Below are 20,993 nucleotides of genomic sequence, written 5' to 3' on the forward strand. Positions count from 1 at the left end.
CAGGCCAGTGAGGAGATATAATCTCTCCACCGAGTCCTGGGTCTTCCCCGGGGTCTCCTCCCAGCTGGACGTGCCTGGAACACCTCCCTAGGGAGGCGCCCAGGTGGCATCCTTACTAGATGAACCACCTCAACTGGCTCCTTTCAACGCAAACAAAAACAATAACATAAAAGTGCAAATAGAGATGAAAAAGATTTGCAAGTAATATGCCTTGCACAAGATGAGTAAGTGTAGTGTTCTGTATAAAGTAGCGAGAGGGTGTAGGCGCGTGTGTGTGTGTGTGTGTGTGTGTGTGTACTGCATATGTTTGTGTAAAGAAGGTTCTTACAGTCCAGACTTTTTAGAGGCAGAGGGGAGGGAACACCAGACATCTGTTTGCAATATCGTTAACTGCCGATGAGTTCACAAAGTCACATTAACAAAGTATGAGTTTGCTTTTATCACACTTTAAAGAAAAGACCAAAAAGAGTCTGATATAGCAACTTAATGAGACAAGATTAAGCAATATTTCACTAACCCAAAGCGTGTGTGTGTGTGTGTGTGTGTGTGTGTGTGTGTGTGTGTGTGTGTGCAGTGAGTCTTTCAGTGAGTCTGGTGCAGACATGTTGTGCCTCTAAGGTTGATAATTAGTCCCAAACGAAAGACATGCTTGTATTATTTATGCGGTTTTCTTTTTCAAACGTAAAAGTATGTAATGAACCCCGTAAAGATTTCAAATAATGTATCCACATCAAAGTGTTACAGTAACTTCCTTTCCTTTTGTTTCCTCTGTAGCAAATGGGAGCGAGCTCTTCATTGGCAGCGTCCGATACGAGGACACCGGAGCCTACACATGCATCGCCAAGAACGAGGTGGGAGTGGACGAGGATATCTCCTCTCTGTTTGTTGAAGACTCGGCCAAGAAGACCCGTAAGTCAAAGAACGTTATGTCCGTCAAAGATAAAGCCAAAAACAAGTCCTCGCTGGTTTGTTTTTGCGTAAATCCTAATGGCATGTCTGTTAGACACAGTTGTAAGTAGTACTTAAGTGATGTAAGTTGTATAACCCTTTTATAGAAACGCTCAAATCAGCCCACACAATGTCAGCCTCGATGTCGTCCCAACCTCACAGATGTGAGAACCACAAGTGACAGCAGGGAGCACAGTTGTTCATTTTATCTCGTATTTTATAGCGGGGGACAAGCCCCCAAATCACATATTTAATGTGTCTTTGATATGTGCTCTTTCATTAGATTGCATCATCGTGAAGAGTTAACAGTGAAACACCTAGAAAAGAGTTTACGGGGGCCAGTGGAGAGTAAACCGCATAATAATCTCTGATCGCTGCGTGATCTCTTGATTTAAGAGGAAATACGTTCCTGTCAACAGCAGTGACATTGTGTCGCTGTCAAACATTGTTTGCTCTTGGCATGGCGTGAGATAAATCACGTGATTTAATGTTGTCCCCCCTCTTTTCCTTTCCATTGCCGGATGGCTGAATCTGCAGTTGCAAACATTCTGTGGAGAGAAGAAGGTAAAGCATTACAGTTCTTATGAAACTACTGTGTGCATGTGTTGTGGCTCTTCAGAGCCTGCAGCTGGATATCTACACTTTCCCAAATGTTTGTCGTACTGTCCAGAAGAATCACAACGCTGTTTTCTCTCCAGCAAAGCTTTACTTGCTTCCTCGCTTGCGTGCCCAAGGTGTTTCATCCTTTTGCTGGAGTGCTTTGTAATCTATTTTTCAGATCACCTGGGGAGAAGACATTTACACACAGGCAGGATTGTTATGCATTTTGCACATAATACCACAGACCCCAGTGTGGTGGCTACGAGAAAACTACTTTGTGGGGGGTTTTTTCAGCAGTATACGAACCCATCCTGTCTTTATACTATATATTATTATTATTATTACCACAAGTACAGCTTTCCCTTTGCAGTGGAAAAGCCACTGCGGTGTAGAGTGCAATACAAACACAATCTGTTGTATATACATCATCACCACGTCAGGCTTACCACAAAACCAAAAGACGACAGTGTGCACTCACCAGCGCTCGGAGTTGCCTCATTAACACAGTGTGTTTGTGTGTGAGAGCAATTTCTTGTGTCTGTATTCATACATGAATTGCGTGCATGTATATGGAGTGTGGTTATCTCACAGCATTATGACAGCCTGACAAATCAATCATCGTCACAGTTTGTGTCCATGCCGCAAGTGTGTTTGAGCTTCTCATCTCTGCTCATGTGATGTTTCGCTGACGGCAGTAATGGCCTGTTGCTCATCCAAAATGCCTCAACATCAGACTGCCATCCTTGCTAACTCATCAGCAGCTGTTTACACCACGAGATGTGAAATGTTTCTTCTCGGAGGCACTGCCTTTTTAATGTGATGCTTCTTGCTACGGTATGTTGTGGGCATGTTGCTGACTGGCCCCTTTGTAGGCTTTGTCAAAATGGCTGGCAGACACACAGTGCCCATCCCCGCTAACACCATAGCATGCTAACAGTAGTCCTGCAGCAGGGGAATTGAAATGCCCATCACAAATGTCAGATAAGATGTGAGCAGCATGTTCGGCTGTTTGTTTAATTTGCGTTGTACATTTGTCAACATGTTTCTGTCTTCCTGTCTCCTCTTCCAGGGTTGAGTGTGGGGAATATGTTCTACGTGTTTTCTGACGAGGGCATCACTGTCCTTCAGCCCAGTGAATGTGAGATACGCAGACACATGAAGCGGACAGAGAGGATTGTTGCTACCTATGTAAGTGCACGTTATGCCATTTTCTTGCTGTCAAGATTTAATGGTGTAATAGATTCAATAAGATTAAAGTACATTAAAAAAAATGGCCATCTCAGGTAATTAGTAGCCAATATTTTATATCCATATATTACTAAATAGATTTCAGGATGGCGGCGTCTGTAACTGCTGAGCTGATGTCTTTCAAAATCAAATTATGCGCAAGGCAGAAAGATGTGACTTTGTACATTAAGAAAGGCATGCAGACACACAATCATGACACATCAGGGAGAGCATCTTAGTAATAGCTCTCAGTAATTAGGTTGTTGTGTCTTAATATAAAAAAGAACTGCTGTTTTGTTCTTCAAGGGGGAAAATATTTATCTATTATAATCGAATTAGAAATGGAAGGTTTTGTACTTTAACATCTCTGCTCGGCTCACTGACACCATGTACACAATCTGTTCTATTTATATATCTACATTATGTCCTTTAGTTATTCACTCGGGTCTCAGTGTGAAAGGAAATTGCCACCAAAATGAAGGCCATGTTTCCTTCGATACCCTTCCTGTTGTCAGAGTGGGGCTCCTCACCTTACTTATGTAATGGGATTACCTGTGTCCATTAGTGGACAGCATGCACCAATAGACTGTATAGAGTTTATACTGCGGACCCAGAGGTTTTTAATCCACCGGAGAACATCCCTCTCCCGGAGCAATGGGCTTTAGATGGTAAAAGTTGCTTGTTCCTCTGAGGGATTTGGGTTTTACAGGAGCCTGTAATTGCATTAGAGATCAATACAAACTCAATAAGCCATGTGTTAGCCAGTTCCTGCTGTAAACAGCAGTTTATCCACTTTGGTGAGGTGGAGAGAAGGTGAAAACTCTTGCAACACAACGTGTGTGTGTGTGTGTGTGTGTGTGTGTGTGTGTGTGTGTGTGTGTGTGTGTGTGTGTGTGTGTGTGTGTGTGTGTGTGTGATTACATACCAGTATACAGTGTGTGTGAGGGAGTGTGTACATATATGTCTTGTCAGCAAAGACTGCCGCCTGCAGAGTTTGTACATGCGGTTTGTTTCTTGCGTCAGTCGAGGTTTTAGAATCTGTTGATGTTTTCCAACTGATGCAAAATCTTAAGATCAAAAGACTTAAGAATTATATTATTACTAGTAATTAGTAGCAACAATACAATATTATTGGAATGAAACATGCAACATTATTGTATTAATAGTTTAATCCTTTTGACTTAAAACCTTTTATTAAATTAAATTTGGGACTATTTATGTATATCATGCACGGCACAGTAAATTAATAATAATAATAATAATAATAATAATAATACATTTTATTTATAAGCTGCACTTTTCATTTGTGTAAACAAAACTCAAAGTGCTACTGTTTTTCAAATTGTACTCTCTCTTTTTTTTGTCATTTATCAATAATTTGTAGATTTCTTTCCATTTGATATCATTCATCTTTGGATTTTCATCTCCTGGCCTGAACAATTAATTGTTAATTAAAAGAATAGTCAACAGATGAATGAATAATCAAACGTCCCGATGGTTAGAGCTCTTACTCTGATATTGCAAAAGAATATATTAATTATCAACTTGCTGTTCAATTCAAGGATGTTTGTTCCAGCGCTTAATAATACATCAAATGGGGCGTCAAGATGTTCCTGAGGCTGAGACACGTAACCATGTAACCATGTAACCATGTAACCACGTAACCACGTAACCATGTAACCATGTAACCATGTAACCATGTAACCACGTAACCATGTAACCATGTAACCATGTAACCATGTAACCACGTAACCATGTAACCATGTAACCATGTAACCACGTAACCACGTAACCATGTAACCATGTAACCATGTAACAAGTAACCATGTAACCATGTAACCATGTAACCACGTAACCACGTAACCACGTAACCACGTAACCATGTAACCATGTAACCATGTAACAAAGTAACCATGTAACCATGTAACCATGTAACCACGTAACCACGTAACCATGTAACCATGTAACCATGTAACCATGTAACCATGTAACAAAGTAACCATGTAACCATGTAACCATGTAACCTGCAAATAATTATCATCCCAACGTGATTCACATGAAAGAAGATCACCCAACATTTAAAGTTATCGGCCGGTGCTTGTCGTTGGTGAGGCTTAGTGGAGTAAAATGCATCACACTGCTGATAATAATAATAATAATAATAATAATAATAATAATAATAATAAGCTTTATTTGTATAGCACCTTTCATACAAGAATTGCAGCCCAAAGTGCTTCACAGCAAAAACATAATAATTTGCACAAAATTATACATTTATAGTACAATAATCACAGTGCTGAAGTAAATGTGAAATAGCATTACAAATAGTATTAAATAGCAGAATAAAAATAATAAATAGCATTAAAAATAGCATTAAATAGCAGAATAAATATAGTAAAAGTGGAAAAGGCTAATAGTTAAGAGATAAATTAGCAGCTTTAATAAAAGCATTTAAGATTGTATAAAAGATCACCATTAAAAGGCTAAAGTAAAGAGATATGTTTTTAGCTTACTTTTGAAGATATTGAGAGAGCTTGCCTCCCTAATGTCTGCAGGTAAAGTGTTCCATAGCTTTGGTGCATAATTGCAAAAGGCTGCATCCCTGATTTTTGATATATGACACACCAGGAAATCCTGCCAACCTTCTCCTCCCTCTGCTGCTCTCCTCCCATCATCCTCTCTGTTCTCTGTTGGTTCTTCTCAGGAGGAGATGTGCCCTAAAGGTGAAGGGGTGTCACCTCAGCACTGCGTGTGGTCCTCAGCAGTCAACATCAGAGATAAGTACATCTACGTGACCCAGCCCCTCCTGAGCCGACTGCTGATTGTCGATGTACAAGCCCAGAAGGTGGTGCAGGTGGGTGGAGCAGATATCAGGCCTGTCAAACACAACCAAAGTCTCAGAACATCTCAAATATTATTCATCTATCAGTTAGGGACTGACATTACAAAGCTTCTGTAGAAAACGTCTTTGTTTATCTCTATTATTTCTTACATTGAAGTAAATACAAGTTTCAGATTGGACTCAGTACATACCGAGTATTATAAGGGCTCAAAATATTCCAATTATTAAACAAATATCATTAGTTGGCGATTCTATCCCCGACCCCCTGTGGAACCATAACCCGACTTTAGGGTAACGTTAGTGTCTCTGTTCTGCTATGTATTGGATTTTGAGAAGTTTATACTGTTGATACTGCAGCTAAACTCTTTCCCCGAGACAGCGTTATGTTTACACGCAGCTTAGTCTCTTAGTCTTTTTGTGGTAAAAGGGAAACACAAATGTAACTTCTGTGTCACAGGGCCAAGTTAGTTTTTCTATAGTAAGCATCAGTCAGGCTTAGAACACAATAACTAACCTGTAATGTTAGTCCTAACTATCTCTACACTGCGACACAAGAGCATATTGTTTATTTATTGCCATGTCTTCTACATGGATCATCAACTGTTGAGGATGCCTACTTTGTAACACAACGCGAAGCTTTAGCATCAGTCATTTTGCACAACTTAAAGAATACACATCCAGTCGATATATACAGTGCATCCATGCGTATGTCATCGCCGACGTTAGATGCATCCGATTTAACTTGTCGTGCTTTAGAACTGCCACAGATGTAAGAAGACCACATGCAAGGGAAAATAAATCAAATGCACCTCAAGCGCCTGAAACAATATGGTGCCCAGGTGGGTGCTGGCTGCCTCGCCATTCATCTTGCCTGTAACGGCTGTTTAGAGACTGAATCCCTCAGGGATTCTTCCCAGGGTCAACATCATTTATACTGAGGTACAGGATGAGGAAATAGGCCTAACTGAAGGAGAAGGAAGTGTGAGAGGAGAAGGAGATAAGTGAAAGTCTGAGTGGAGAGAATGAGAGAGACGGCAAAGTGAGCAGGCAGCGGTGAAAAAGTGTCATAAACCTGTAACGTGACCTTGTTTTCAGTTTAAAGTGAAAGTCATTTACCAATGCACCTTTGAGAAGTTTAGTTAAAAAACATACTGAGCGATATCAGCTCCACTTGTCTTAATTATACAAATACAAAAATATTATCACTAAAAAGACAGAAGTGATATAATTAATGCACACAAGATTTTTTCAGAGGACAGTCCAGGTCGTGACCTTTCTGTAGCGCAGAAGCTGCCTCCCTTTCTCTCTCTCTCCATCCGACACTGTAAAACGTCTTTCCTCCCCTTGATCACCCTTCCGCTCTCTTGCCTCCCCCCCCTCTCTTTTTTGAAGACCCTCCCTGGCCTGTGGGTGCAGCAGGTTAATACGTCCTCTCTTTTTTTCTTTTCTGCTCTTTCTTTATTTCAAAGCTTCTTTTTTACAAAGCACTTTTGTAGCTTCTTTCCAACAATGGCCTTTGGAATAAGAGAGAAGATGGCAGACTACAATGAATGCACTTCATCCACTGACGAAACCATTACTTTAATCTTTTAATGGTAAAGTCAGAATGCTGCCGTTATTATCCTCACAGAAATGAACAAACACAGTGATCAGGAAGCGTATGTAGGACATGTCCAGACACTAGATTGACATATTCTAAGGAAAGACGGCGGGCAGTATGAGATTAAAGCACCAAGATTTGTTTGTGTATATACACCCAACTTAATTGTCTAAACTTCCACTGTAACAAAGAGGGAAAGTGTTGGAGTGAAACACAATAGATGTTTCCTAAAATACTCGCTGCATCCAGAGAAAAGCAGCAGAGTAGACCCTAGAGAAGCAGATTGCTGTCAGTGATCTGTATAAAAAACTGGTTTTGCTCAGTGTAAGCAAAAGTTGTCTTTAGAAAAAGTTCACCTTTTTAAAAATGTTTAAATGTTTAATCCTTTCATGATTTCCAACAGCACTAGATGAAGGCCGTAAACATGCGGAGAAGTTGCACTAATAAAGGCTTTCATGGTTTTTCATGCTGTTGCACGTCAGGAAATTGCACCTTTTTTGTTATCGTTTCCAACAAAGGGATCCAACCTTGTCTCAGATGTGTCAGACCTGCGCCAGGTAAGCCTCCCGTTGGGTACGAAAACAAACGGCGCATCGGCCAATTAAAACGCAAGATGGCAAAGATCCCTGGTTAAGTAGTCCTTTTAACGCTCTTCAGTGGTGAGGCGGCATGCAGTTATCATCTCGCTTTCAGTTGTGCTTTTTTTTTTTCTCTGAGCCCATCTTGTCGCGAACTGTTTCAGAAACACAAATTGTTCTTTGAAGGTAAATATATTCGGGTTTCCTGAAGGATGAAATTGATAATCTTTGGCACCCATGTGTATTTTCACTTCTGTTTTGTATCTCTTGACAATCAAACTATCTTTATTATATATATATCTCATCGGAGCTGGATTGATTGATAGCATTGTATGACATGATAATATGCATATATAATATGTGCATATATGATATGTGCATATATGATATGTGCATATATGGTATGTGCATATATGATATGTGCATATATGATATGTGCATATATGGTATGTGCATATATGATAGTGTGCATATACGATAGTGTGCATATACGATAGTGTGCATATATTATGTGTGCATATATGATATGTGCATATATGATATGTGCATATATGTTATGTGCATATATGATATGTGCATATATGATATGTGCATATATGTTATGTGCATATACGATAGTGTGCATATATTATGTGTGCATATATGATATGTGCATATATGATATGTGCATATATGATATGTGCATATATGATATGTGCATATATGATATGTGCATATATGTTATGTGCATATACGATAGTGTGCATATACGATAGTGTGCATATACAATAGTGTGCATATCTGATAGTGTGCATATATGTTATGTGCATATGATTGTGTGCATATATGATATGTGCATATACGATAGTGTGCATATACGATAGTGTGCATATATGTTATGTGCATATATGTTATGTGCATATACGATAGTGTGCATATACGATAGTGTGCATATACAATAGTGTGCATATCTGATAGTGTGCATATATGTTATGTGCATATGATTGTGTGCATATATGATATGTGCATATACGATAGTGTGCATATACGATAGTGTGCATATATGATATGTGCATATACGATAGTGTCGCATATATGATATGTGCATCTATGATAGTGTGCATATACGATAGTGTGCATATATGTTATGTGCATATACGATAGTGTGCATATATGATATGTGCATCTATGATAGTGTGCATACACGATAGTGTGCATATATGTTATGTGCATATACGATAGTGTGCATCTATGATAGTGTGCATATATGATAGTGTGCATATACGATAGTGTACTATATTTTCAATAATGCTTTAGTGGACAGGAATTATAATGTTGCCATGGATTCACACAGTTTTCTTGAGCCTGTATTTGTTTAGTTATTTGCAGTTCTGACGTTAAAAGGAAACTTTTGGATGCATTTGCAATGGATTCAGTCGCTCAGTCTCAAAGGGACAGAATGACGCAGTCATCAGTCGTGATGTTTCTTTGGTTGAGTACAGACACCTGCCTGCTTGTAAAGAGTACATTAACCAGACGACAACATTAAACTTCAGCGTTGGCACCAGCTGATATAATCTGATGATGTTTGTCATTTTAACGGGCAAAAGCAACAGACAAGAAGCTGCAATCAAAATGTTTTCCTCATTGATAATAAAAGAGCGAGAAAAGAAAGTTTGATAAGAGATGTGTTTGCGTTGAGCTCAAATTAAACCAGCTATAAAAACATAATTTACAAATGAATGTTGGCGTGATAACCAACAATCATTTGTTACAAATATGTTCTTACTTCCAACTGAACAGTTAAAGTATGTTGCACTTTTGGAGGTGGAAACAACATCCAGTCCGTGGCCTCGGCTTCACCTCTGATCCCATCATGTAGGAAGCTCAACGCACCCAAAGGCAAATTCAAGTCAGTTTATTTATACGCCACATTTAAAAGGCACGAGTTCACCCAGATGGGTTAGTGTCTGCCTCACTACAGGTGTACATAATTAAAGACATAAAAGGCAGTAACACAAGAAAACAATAATAGAGAGATCAAATAAAATGAAGTTAGGAGATATAGAATAATCTCCCTTTATTTTGACTCAGAAATACAGAAAGGAAGAGAACTCATTTACAGGCACCAAGAAACACAAATAAGACTAATAATAATACAAATAATATAATCAAAATAATAACTTACTAACACATCTTAACGCAAATAAATCAAGAACAACTGGAAGTGAAATAAGTTAAGAGGGGATTTGACCAAAGCCATGCGGTCAGCATCAAACTAAACTAAAAGCAAGCGGAAAAGGTGGGTCTTTAAACTTGATTTAAATTGTCAATGGTGGAACAGGACTTAATGTGGGGACGGGAGGTCATTCTGCCCGGGAGCAGCTGATGGGAAAAGCATAGCAGAAATTCAGACATGCAGTCCACATACTGTACATACACACATGCTGAGTTGACACTTGGCTGACCAGTGCAGAGCAGAGGGCTGGACCTCCCATTACTGAACACAGAGCTTGTGGTCTCGCTCCGCTGGCGAAGGTGTCAGCAGCTCCCTGTCCACCCAGCCAGAAGCAGGGTAATGGATTGTGTTATTCCTCGTTGTTGACATTGCAGCAGACCTGAGGTTGAACACACCCCACCCCCCCCCCCCCCCCACCCTCCCCACATCTCCCTCTTTTTCCTCTCTGCCTGTTCTATTCTTTCCTTTCTCCCTTTCACCGTTTCTGCAGGTTATTCTGTTCGTTCGCCTGATGTGTGTCAGATATCCTCGCTTAAAAACCTCTCCGGCAGTATGAAAGATGTTGAGAGCAACGTTTTACTTTCTGCCGTTTACACACGTACTTCGTGCTCCTCACCCCTGAGCTTGTTTCATTATTAGTAAAGGACTGTTGGGTAATGTGCTGCGGCCCGTTTCACCACATTTGAAACATGCAAACATTAAGTAGAAGTAATTAAAACAAGCTTCTGTTAGTGCAGCCCACTCATGAGCATACAAGAGGACTGTAGCAAATAGCAGATACATTTGCAATCGAGTCATTTGTGAAATGGGATGCTGGCCCTATTTGTGTTGTGCGTTAAGCAGCATTCACAAATCCATTCTGTGAAACTGGTTCCTGTTTGAATTATAAGTATATAACAATATGACGTATCAATTAGTAGGACAGCGATACGATATTCAGTGTAACATGTGGCAATAATGAACATGTTTCTGTGGCTTTTACATAAATATCAGCTGAGCTTTTGAAACATTTTAGCCCAAATGGACAGAACTTTGATTCTATTTAGCTCAAGAACGATTCATTGTTTAATCTTTTCCTCACTCTGTCCGTCTCTTCTAGGCAGTAACGACTGATTCTTTTCCAGTGAAGATGCTCTATGACAAGTCACATGACCAGGTGTGGGTCCTAACATGGGGGGATATGGACAGAACACACCCAACACTTCAGGTAAGTGTGTGTGTGTGTGTGTGTGTGTGCGTGTGTGTGTGACAGCAGTTTAGTTTTGCTGTAGTAGTTCCACTACCTCCACTAGACAACAGACTACTGGTCTGACTGCTTACTGTTTACTGTTAAGACAATATGTTGTGTTCCTGTATGCAAAGTGTTAGTGTTAGTGTGTTCTAGGATCACATGTTAGAAAATCTAATAAATGTGACTAAAGTACAGGAAATCCATCTCTATTACAGCCTCATTTATAAATCACGTTGGTGATTATTTACATAGAATCCAGCCGAGTGCAGCTTTAAAAGTACAAAATAGCCCCTTCTTTACTTATTATTACTTTCGCTGTGTGTGTATTTGTGAACTCTGATGACCGATTATCTTCCTGAAAGAATATCATCTATAATATAAACTGTAGAAAGTTCACCAAGCGAGGAAAACAGCGCCTAATAACTAATTGAGCTCCTTTGTGTACCTGCGTATGTTGTAAGTATTTACGTGACTAGATTTAATCTATGCATGTTTGAGAGCATTTACTAAGCCGAGCAAAACAGCTATTCACAGCTGTGGCGCTGTCGGCTTGTGCATGGCGTCCCTTTGGACCACTGGTGTTGGAGGCTTCACAAATGAGAAATGATCACAGGTGTGATTGTATTTAATCCACCTCGGGGGATTGGGTGAGGCAAGGGAAGAGAGAGGAGGATGCAGAGAGGGTCGAGGACGTGGAGGGGAGGGGAAGGGGAACAGAGCTGGTGCCCGGGGGAGAGGCATGAAGCTGTTTTTATAGGGCCTGCGTGTGTGTCTGTGTGTGTGTGTGTGTGTGTGTGTGTGTGTTGTGTGTGTGTGTGTGTGTGTGCATGTGCAGGACACTGCCATGAGTAAAGCCACCAAGGGATCCCATTGTAATCTCAGTAATAGACACAAACATGTTTATTATTCCGCTTCGTCCCATTGGAGGGACGGATCCTGTTATTACCATGTGAGGTGTTGTGTTCCATCTTTACTGTTTGGGGATGTGCCGTGTCTCTTCATTATGGGGATTGCACAGGGATGATAAACCCTCAAATTTATGATGCTTCAGAGGATCTTTGGAGTGAAATCACTTGCATAATGTAATGCATAAATGATTTTTTTTTCGGTGTCGTTTGCCTTGTTTGGTTTTGGACACTTGTGGTTGATGTACATCTTTAATACTTAATTATTTATTTTGTGTAGCTGTTTATGGTGCTGCAGTCTTTATCAAATGGTCCTATAAATAACGCTTCATTTTGCACGAATATTTCCAGAGTTTTTCAACTTTAACGGTAGATTGTATTGAAGGTGCCACTATGGTCTGGCAACAGAAAGTAGTGAAAAGACCACCTGTGTGTGTGGGTTGTAACAGTTTCCTACTGATCTACAATCTGCATGGCCAAGTAGACGACGTGTGTGTGTGTGTGTGTGTGTGTGTGTGTGTGTGTGTGTGTGTGTGTGTGTGTGTGTGTGTGTGTTGGAGTTGTTTTTTAACTTTCCTCAGAGGTCACAGTCTTAAATGAATCAGAACATTCTATGAACCGAGGTTTTCATCACAGACAAAACCATTTCCACCTCATATAATTTGTAACTATCAGAGGACAGAGAGCAGCTTTGCATAACATTTGTAGCTGCTGCCTGAACTGCAGAAAACACATTCATTTCATTATTTTTATTAATTTCCCCACTTCCTGCACTTCTTCAGTACTAATGAATAATTATAGAGCAGGGGATGAATCACTCAAAAATGCAATTGTAGGGAAACTGCATAATAGATTGCAGGCCGCGTGGATCACACCACAAATAAATGGGTTGATGATGTCATTATCATTTGGACTGAAAGTAATTGACCCGTTCGGCGGCAGCATGTCACGAGCAGAGGCACCGCTTCGCTCCGGCGGATCATACATGTGTTTGAGTGTGTCTGTGTTTGCGCATGACGTGCGTTCAGCTCGGTGTGTGTGTGTGTGTGTGTGTGTGTGTGTGTGTGTGTGTGTGTGTGTGTGTGTGTGTGTGTGTGTGTGTGTGTGTGTGTGTGTTATCTTTAAGCAGCCAAGTTTTAGGATGGCTCAATATCTCTGTGTAAACATCAGAGGGAGTGTGATTGTCAATTCATTAGAGAAGACAAATGGAGGAATCTCTGCCGGGCAGAGAGAAACGTGGCCTTTCAGACTGTCAGTCCAGTCTGCAGCTACGTGCCAAGAAGACATTAACTCTTCGTTGTTCTCTCTGCGCACACGAGGACACGGTATTTCCCATCTGCTCTCTCACAATTCATCTCTCTGTTAGGTTCGCAATTAAATCATTATTACGACAACTCGTTGTCACAACAGGAAGCCACATGGGCTTAATTCCTGCTGGCAAAATCATTTTAAAATCTCCAACAGTTTTTAAATCTCTTAATAAAACAAAGTAATTTAATACATTTTGGGTTTTATTTGATTTATCCTATTGTCCGTCACTCTTTAGTGTGTTTATTTATTTGTGTATATGAAAACGTTTTTTATATAGTTTATCAAGTCACAATTTAAGCCAAACTTCTTTTGTTTAACTAGCTAAATAAAACGGTCTTACAATATCAAATGTATCATTTAAATCAGGAGCATCTGGTAGCTTAGTGGACATTTAACAGCAGACATTGGAAGGCAACTAATGAAATGAATTTAGTGTCGGGGTATAAGACATGAATATCTGATCTGCATATCAGCAAACATCTGCCTCCTTCTTTCTTTCGTCTGCATGCATTTATAAATCAATGATAAACGCCTCGGGGAGTAAAACACACAAAGTATTCATTTAAGTTTTTAAATTCTGCACTGATCTTGAGAAACACACCTTTGAGTCTTCCAGGGAATCCATAACGTGCTTTATTGCTCCCCAGGAGCTACACGATGAGTTATCCTGACAGTATATACAACAAAGAAACATGTAACATGTGGTGCACTGGATAATATTACACTTCTTTGTAAGATTTATTGAATTTAAGTTCCACAAATACAGTGAATCTTTCGAGTAGCCCCATCTTATATGGGTGTTCTGTAGTTAGATGGGAAAGTAAAACATTTTTTTTTTAAAGCTGAGTGAATGTTGTTGAAAAGCAAAAGCTACTCAGTCAGTTCCAAATCCCCCTCAGGTATTAGTGCAGCCAGCGAGGCAAGGGCACAGTAAAACTCAATTGGGCCTCGTTGCCGAGTGTGTGATATGAAATCCAAGCATAAGCGATGACAAAGAGAAGCCAGTGGCATTAAGTCGAGAGCACCTGCAGCCCTGGGGACCGCAGCGGCTGCCTAATAATACATGAGTGATACTACATTGAACCTCATTAACTTCCGTCATTGTATTCCGCAACCGTTGTAATGACTATTTTTTTTAATGAGGATTTGTTTCATGTCTCACAAGCAGAGAGAAACCGGCAGATCTATGTTTTTGTTAAAAATGGATGAGATACAGAGCGCTTCTGAGACGTATTGCAACAAAAGTGGCAGCTATTTTTATTTCCTGCATGTGATAGTTCTGATGGAGGAGTCTGGCCCCCCACCGGGCATCAGGTAGATGGGTTCAGCTATAGATGCGTAGCCGTAGACATCAAAATATATTTTACGCTTAGTTCTTTCCTTTTAATCTGATATTCTTTCTGTTCTCCAGCAACATTTGCCTGAGCGTCTAAACCTGCAGCCACTTCAATGAGCCGAGTTTCTCTGACATTCTGAAGTGGGTTAAAAACTCAGGAGGGAAAGAGCTGGTTCTACTCTGGAAGCAGGAGCAGGAGTTGACTGCTTGCTTTTAATACATGCACAGTCTCACATGTGTAGGTCCCATAAACAGCCTCACTTGTCCTTGACTGTGACCTGATCATGCAGGCATGCACGATGAAGCATGTGTCAGAGACAAGGCGGTGCATCGGCAGCCCATCAAAAAGTGTACGCACTCCCCTTGCACTTTACAAACATGCTGATTCAGTGGCAGGTGTACGACATGAGAGATGGGGCTTTTATTGTGCGGTGTTGCTTTCCGAGACAACCATCTTTTGAGGAAGATTCTTTATCAGAGAACTGAGGTCGGGCCGCGTTGCATCAGCTCAAGTCATGCACTACAGATGTTTATCTGTTCCAGGATTTATGGGCATGTCAGCGAGACAAGCTCCGGCTGTTAAATCCTGAGATATGAGCCTTTATTGTGATGAAGCTAAAAAGTCACGGGTCTAACAATCACAACAGTCGCATTGTTTTGAGCAGGACACTCAACCAATACTGGAGTTTTGAGGGATTTTAATAAGGATCGGTATGATTACTTTAATATTGGAACATGAAGTTGTCAGTGCTCTGTGGTGGACAACTTTATAATTGACATACTGTTTCTAAATTTACATTTAATTAACATTTCTTTGACATTTACGCACAGCAATTTATTACTTATTGGCATCTTCACCAATACTGATTCCTCTTGGATAAATGTCAGCCTGGCACTAAATCTCAATCTTTATGCAACAGTGGTTGAAATGATGTCTCATTTATTGATTCGCAGCTGAGTAAAATGTGTTTTTAGTTATTTTAGTATAAGACAAAACAAGTAAAAGTGACTCTTTTGTCTTGGTCCCACTAATAGGAGGCACACGGTGCAGTTTCTCCCTCTTCTTGTACACACATGTAAGATTTACATTAGCTCAGCTCAGGTAGCAAGATGCCAAAGACTTGTTTCTGGTTATTCAGAAACAGTGTCTCTGTGTCATATGTGCAAAAAATTTTCAGCTGCAATATCGGTAATGTGGTATGTGTTTAGGTAAAAATTGTATTTGATATTTATATTTGCCTCAAAATGAGTGTGGCTGTAGTTAGATGTGTATGAATGGACAGCAGTACTGTGGTGGTGTATTCTCTATGCAGACAGAAGATGTCTCAGGCAACATTATAATATTGAGGCAGCAAAGATGTAGCTTTTTGGACTTTAACTTTGTGTTACTAACACATTTTTAAAATGATTCAGTGCCGCATATATTCTAAAAAGGTTATTTTCAGATCCATCTGCAATTATTTTCTGAAAATTGGTCAATGAAGACAAAGATTGTTCTTTTGTAAAAATGATTGCTGTATAATTTAAGTAATTTAATGTCATTTTTCTGATCATCATCATGGTTCTAATCTTTTTATTTAATATCCATGTTTGTTTGTGCATCGTCCTCAGGTAATTCCTCAAGCCAGTGTGGGGGAAGTCCATCATGCCATTCGTACAACGTTCCAGAGGGTCAGCGACTTCTTCATTCCTCCAACCAACCTCATCATCACCCACGTGAGGTAAAGCAGCACACACACACACACACACACACACACACACACACACACACACACCACATTCATCCACCACCGACCTTAAAACGCAGACGACCTCATTGCTCGCCCATCACGGCTGTCCTTCTGAAGTGAAGGAGAAAAGAGCAAATGAGAAGCTTAATGAGAATCTTGATGCGTATTAATCACAGTCCCCAAAAATCTAGAAAGGCTATTAACCTTTCCTTTGAACTGTGTCGATTTAGGTTTGCCTTTGTCTTCCTCAAAAACGAACCTGCGGTACACAAGATTGACCTGGAGACCTTCCACCGTGTCAAGACCATCAGCCTGAAGAACTTCAGCTGCGTACCGGTCAGCATGGCCTACACACACCTGAGCGGCTTCTACTTCGTCCAGTGCCAGAGCAAGAGCCACCTGCAAGCCCCGCCCCAGCTCCTCATCGACAGCGTGACGGACGCAGTGATCGGTCCGAACCTGAACATCACAGGGCAGCCGTTTGTGTCGCCGGACGGCCGCTACATTGTGACACCTGACCCGCAGAGCTCGAAGCTGAGAGTACAGACCGTGACCTTCAAGGGGGAGCTGGGTCTGAACCAGGAACTGGACGAGCCTGTAGCTGTCTCTGATCTGGCTTTCCAGCCTTCCTTCACGGAGTCCAACCAGCATGTGGTTGTCGCCACCTCAGGCTCAGGCACGGACCTGCTGTTTGCCGATCTGTCCTCGGGCCGCACTGAGGTTCTCCGGAGCCTCAAGGAGCCCCTGTCCCCCAAAGCCTGGCCCTGGGGAGGCCCCAACAGAGTAGTGGTCTCCAGCGGTTTGTTCGGACAGTACCTGGTGACACCGTCAGCCGAGTCCCTCTTTGTCCTGAATGGCAAACAGAGAACGCCGCACTGCGAGGTGTCTGACATCAAGAGAGGGAACACAGTTGTCTGGGTCGGCGAGGTATGAGTAAAACAGAGAGAGAGAAAAGAAAGCCGTAGGATTAGGGACAGACGTAAATGAAAAAAAAAGGAGAGATCAGGCCAAATGACCTATTATAAAGATTTATGTGAACATAAGTTGTGGACTCAACCCTGGGACTGAGCGAGAGGGATACATGCCCAGGTTTATTGTAACAAAAGTACACTTAAAAATAGAGTAATCGAGAAAAACATTAAGAAACCCTGTTGTGATATTTCTATTGGGAGAAAGTGTCAATGCCGTTCAGTGCAACAGTGATCTATGTGCACTTAACTATACAGAATTGTACATTATTGCACTTCCTACCATGTTATCACAGCAAATAGGTACCTGAAGAGGGGTTATTAATGAACTATGAACTATGCACAATGCTCACTTTTTTTAGAGTAAAAAGCTTTCTGATTTTGTTTATCTCAACAATGTTTGTTGTTTTCACCAGTGCTGCATATAATCACCACAAACTGTCCGTCTGTCCTGTCTGCCTTTAGTGTGTGTGTGTGTATGTGTGTGTGTGTGTTCTGAGTCCTTATAAAAGCTACCAGCCCATCTGTTGTTTTGCCTTTGTCATGGTATTGTACTGTATCCTCCCTCTGAAAGCTCTCATCCTTCTCATGCCGGCAGAGGTTGGCTTTATGCACATGTGTAATACCCTCTATTTACATCGTCTATCCAAAGAGCACGATTGGTCCATTAGCCGTCTCCATTGGATGTTTCGCTCGCCGAGGAAGCCTAACCAGAAATGAACAGTACATCTTGTGGTCTCCTGCGATGGTATAATCTGTCTCCTACTGTCTCTCACATTTATTCTGCACCTGCAGCACAATTGTGATCTGTGGAGCCTGAAAATGCCACTTAGCAGATTTCCTCTGGGTGATGACTCCAGTTTACTCTGACCCACCGTGCTGAGGCCGCCAAAGTGGTATCAACACGCTATCCGGCTGGCTGTGAGCGTTTATACTTCCTCTCCCAGAGAGCCGAGCATCAACAGCTAACTCCAAAGTAGGTAGACTAGACTTGCCATGTGGTAGTTATTCAGCTGTACTCAAAGAAATGTAATACAAAGAGAATATAGTTCCATTAGTTCTGTCTAGTCGGCAGCAAAAAACTTTTGTGGATTGGCCATTAGTATCTGGATAGTAACCACATACGCACAGGACATAAAGATGCTGCATATGAAAACAGCTGCGTGTTAGTACGGAGACGTTAACGATGCCGTACTTATGAAAACCCCGGTATTATCTGTCTCTAGGCGGTAACTGAATAAACTCCAGCAACTCTTCGTCCTTCACAATAGCAGGTGTGTTCTCTCTGTGGTTAAATCGTCTTCTGTGTAATTTGCTTTTGCCATTTGCACTAATCATCATAATGATGATTCATTAGCAGCGTGACAATGCCGCCGCTGCTCCGCAGATGTAATAATGTTATCTGGAATCGTAGTGTCTCTTAAACATCTCTGCTTCTTGACAGTAGCGCTGACACTTGATGGCTGCTAGAAATTGGACTAGAATAAATGCCGGTCTTGAGGAAATGGCTTTTTCTTTCTCTCCGGCAGCAAAGCCTCTGCTGTGAGCTTCCCCGCCTCCAACTAAAACATGAACGTCCTCTGATATTCAGCTGTTAATATCCTTCACCATCTGGCAGAGGATTTTACATTCTGTCTTTCAATAAGCTGATTGACATTGCAAGCTACATTTGCATTCTCACTAAATATGATAAAGAAAATCGTATTTCTTGAATTTGCCCGTCAAAATCTATCAATTGAACTTGTGTAGCCGGCACAAAATAAGTATATGAAGACATATTGCAGAAGGAGAACAATGTCAACTTAAAGTAGTGGATAATAGAAAGAGTAGCATGAGTGTTCAGTCCCTGCATGGCAAGAGAAAATGTGTTCCTGGGAAGCTCTTCGCTGCACAAATACTCACAGCCTTCATACAATTGAACATAAACATGTGCCTCTTTAAGATGAAATGTGAGATTTATCTGGTTTATGCTTATGCTTTATTTATCTGGCTGATAAACTAGATCTTGTCCACCAACCTGTCTGTCTCTGCAGCCAATATTAAAGCATCTGAGGAGACTGCAGCTCTAAAGACACACTGCGGTGGCTTAGACATAATTATCCCTCTTCTCTTTGTTGTTATTTGCAGTTAATAATCCAAAACATATACACTTTTTAGACAATTTCTGAGGAGAATAACTGTAAATACAGTTTCTTAACACCTTTCATTGAATATAGTTTTCATGTGTCTGAGTCCACAGCAGGACTATCTATAAAATAAACTTCCTTCGTCTGAGCTGTTAATAAACTAAGAACAATTGTTCATTCTTAACCTCTTACCTCTGCCCCCCCCCCAGGTACTATCTGAAGAACAATATGGAGACGGAGACGTTGTGTTCAGACGACGATGCCCAGGATCTCCTGAGAGAGAGTCAGATCTCTCTGCTGCAGCTCAGCACCATGGAGGTCGCTGCCCAGCTGTCCATGAGAGACTTTGAGCTCTTCAGGAACATCGAGTCGACAGAGTACGTAGCCGTTTAACTTTTTAATTGGCTTACAGCGGGAGAATTCTCAACAACTATCGGATGGATTGCTGTGAACTTTGGTACAGACTTTGTCATTCTTCCCTTAAGATGAATTGTAACAACTTTGTGATTCCTCTACTTTTCATTCAACACTATAGTCGGGCTGCTGCCACCACTTATAGCTGACGTCTATATTTGGTTTTGGCTCCTGCACAATGATGAGAGACGCTTTGTCCAGACAGGCAACTGTCCTCTCCAGAGAAAAAGACGCTTAGTTTGCTTTTTCAAACACCTTAAAGTGACCTGACTTCTACTGGTGTCACTGTGTCGATGGTGGATTGCTTCTAACTTCGATAATGGAGACAAAGTAGATCTTTGATTAACACACACATGATTTTTCCCCGTTACCCTGAATTTTGATCATGATGTTTGCTGATATGTCTATTTATATGCATTGCTGTTTGTCTGCTTTTCTGTTATTGAATAGAATATACTGTACCTGGATATGTGACACTTCCCTTGTTGCATCTTTGCTCTGATCATTGTGGCTTTGCAAAGGAATGTTTCAGGGATGCTTCTGTTTCCACGTCTTTTCAGATTCAGCACTGTCGTTTGTATATATTTCTTAAATTGCAATAAATAATGCATTGACGACAGCTTCCTAACAGAACACACCTGGATTTCTGACGCTCTGCATCGTGAGAAGCCCTAATGATGAAAACATCACTCTTGTTTTCCTTTCTGAATGTATCGAATGTGTCAACGTCCCACAGCAACGGTGCACGGGAGCTGGCTGTGAGACAGCTCTCCGTGTGTTTACTTGTTACTATACCTTGGGGGTTTTTTCTTTTTTCTTTTTCTGGACGCTGTGAATGATACATGACAGAGTGTTCTGGTGCTGTGTTCACAACAGTCGGCCTGCAGTATCAGACTTGATGCTGAGGACACCGCCTCCTGCGCTTCCATTTGTCTTGGTGAGTCGGCTCACTGCTTTCA

The 20,993-nt window shown here is 41.0% G+C and overlaps 1 protein-coding gene across 1 annotated transcript in view; it reads left to right on the forward strand.

Moving 5' to 3' along the window:
* fstl4 (follistatin-like 4) overlaps window positions 1-17,577 on the forward strand; it is a 184,693-nt gene extending 167,116 nt beyond the window's left edge. Inside the window, exons 10-16 of the mRNA XM_029449037.1 lie at window positions 775-909; window positions 1,486-1,512; window positions 2,618-2,736; window positions 5,480-5,629; window positions 11,113-11,220; window positions 16,408-16,517; window positions 16,757-17,577. Of these exons, the coding sequence (XP_029304897.1) occupies window positions 775-909; window positions 1,486-1,512; window positions 2,618-2,736; window positions 5,480-5,629; window positions 11,113-11,220; window positions 16,408-16,517; window positions 16,757-17,459 (1,352 nt within the window). The 3' untranslated portion in view covers window positions 17,460-17,577. The remainder of the gene's footprint in view (window positions 1-774; window positions 910-1,485; window positions 1,513-2,617; window positions 2,737-5,479; window positions 5,630-11,112; window positions 11,221-16,407; window positions 16,518-16,756) is intronic.
* The last annotated feature ends 3,416 nt before the right edge of the window (window positions 17,578-20,993 follow it).

This window comes from Cottoperca gobio, chromosome 14 (assembly GCF_900634415.1).
Source record: "Cottoperca gobio chromosome 14, fCotGob3.1, whole genome shotgun sequence".
Lineage (NCBI taxonomy): Eukaryota > Metazoa > Chordata > Actinopteri > Perciformes > Bovichtidae > Cottoperca > Cottoperca gobio.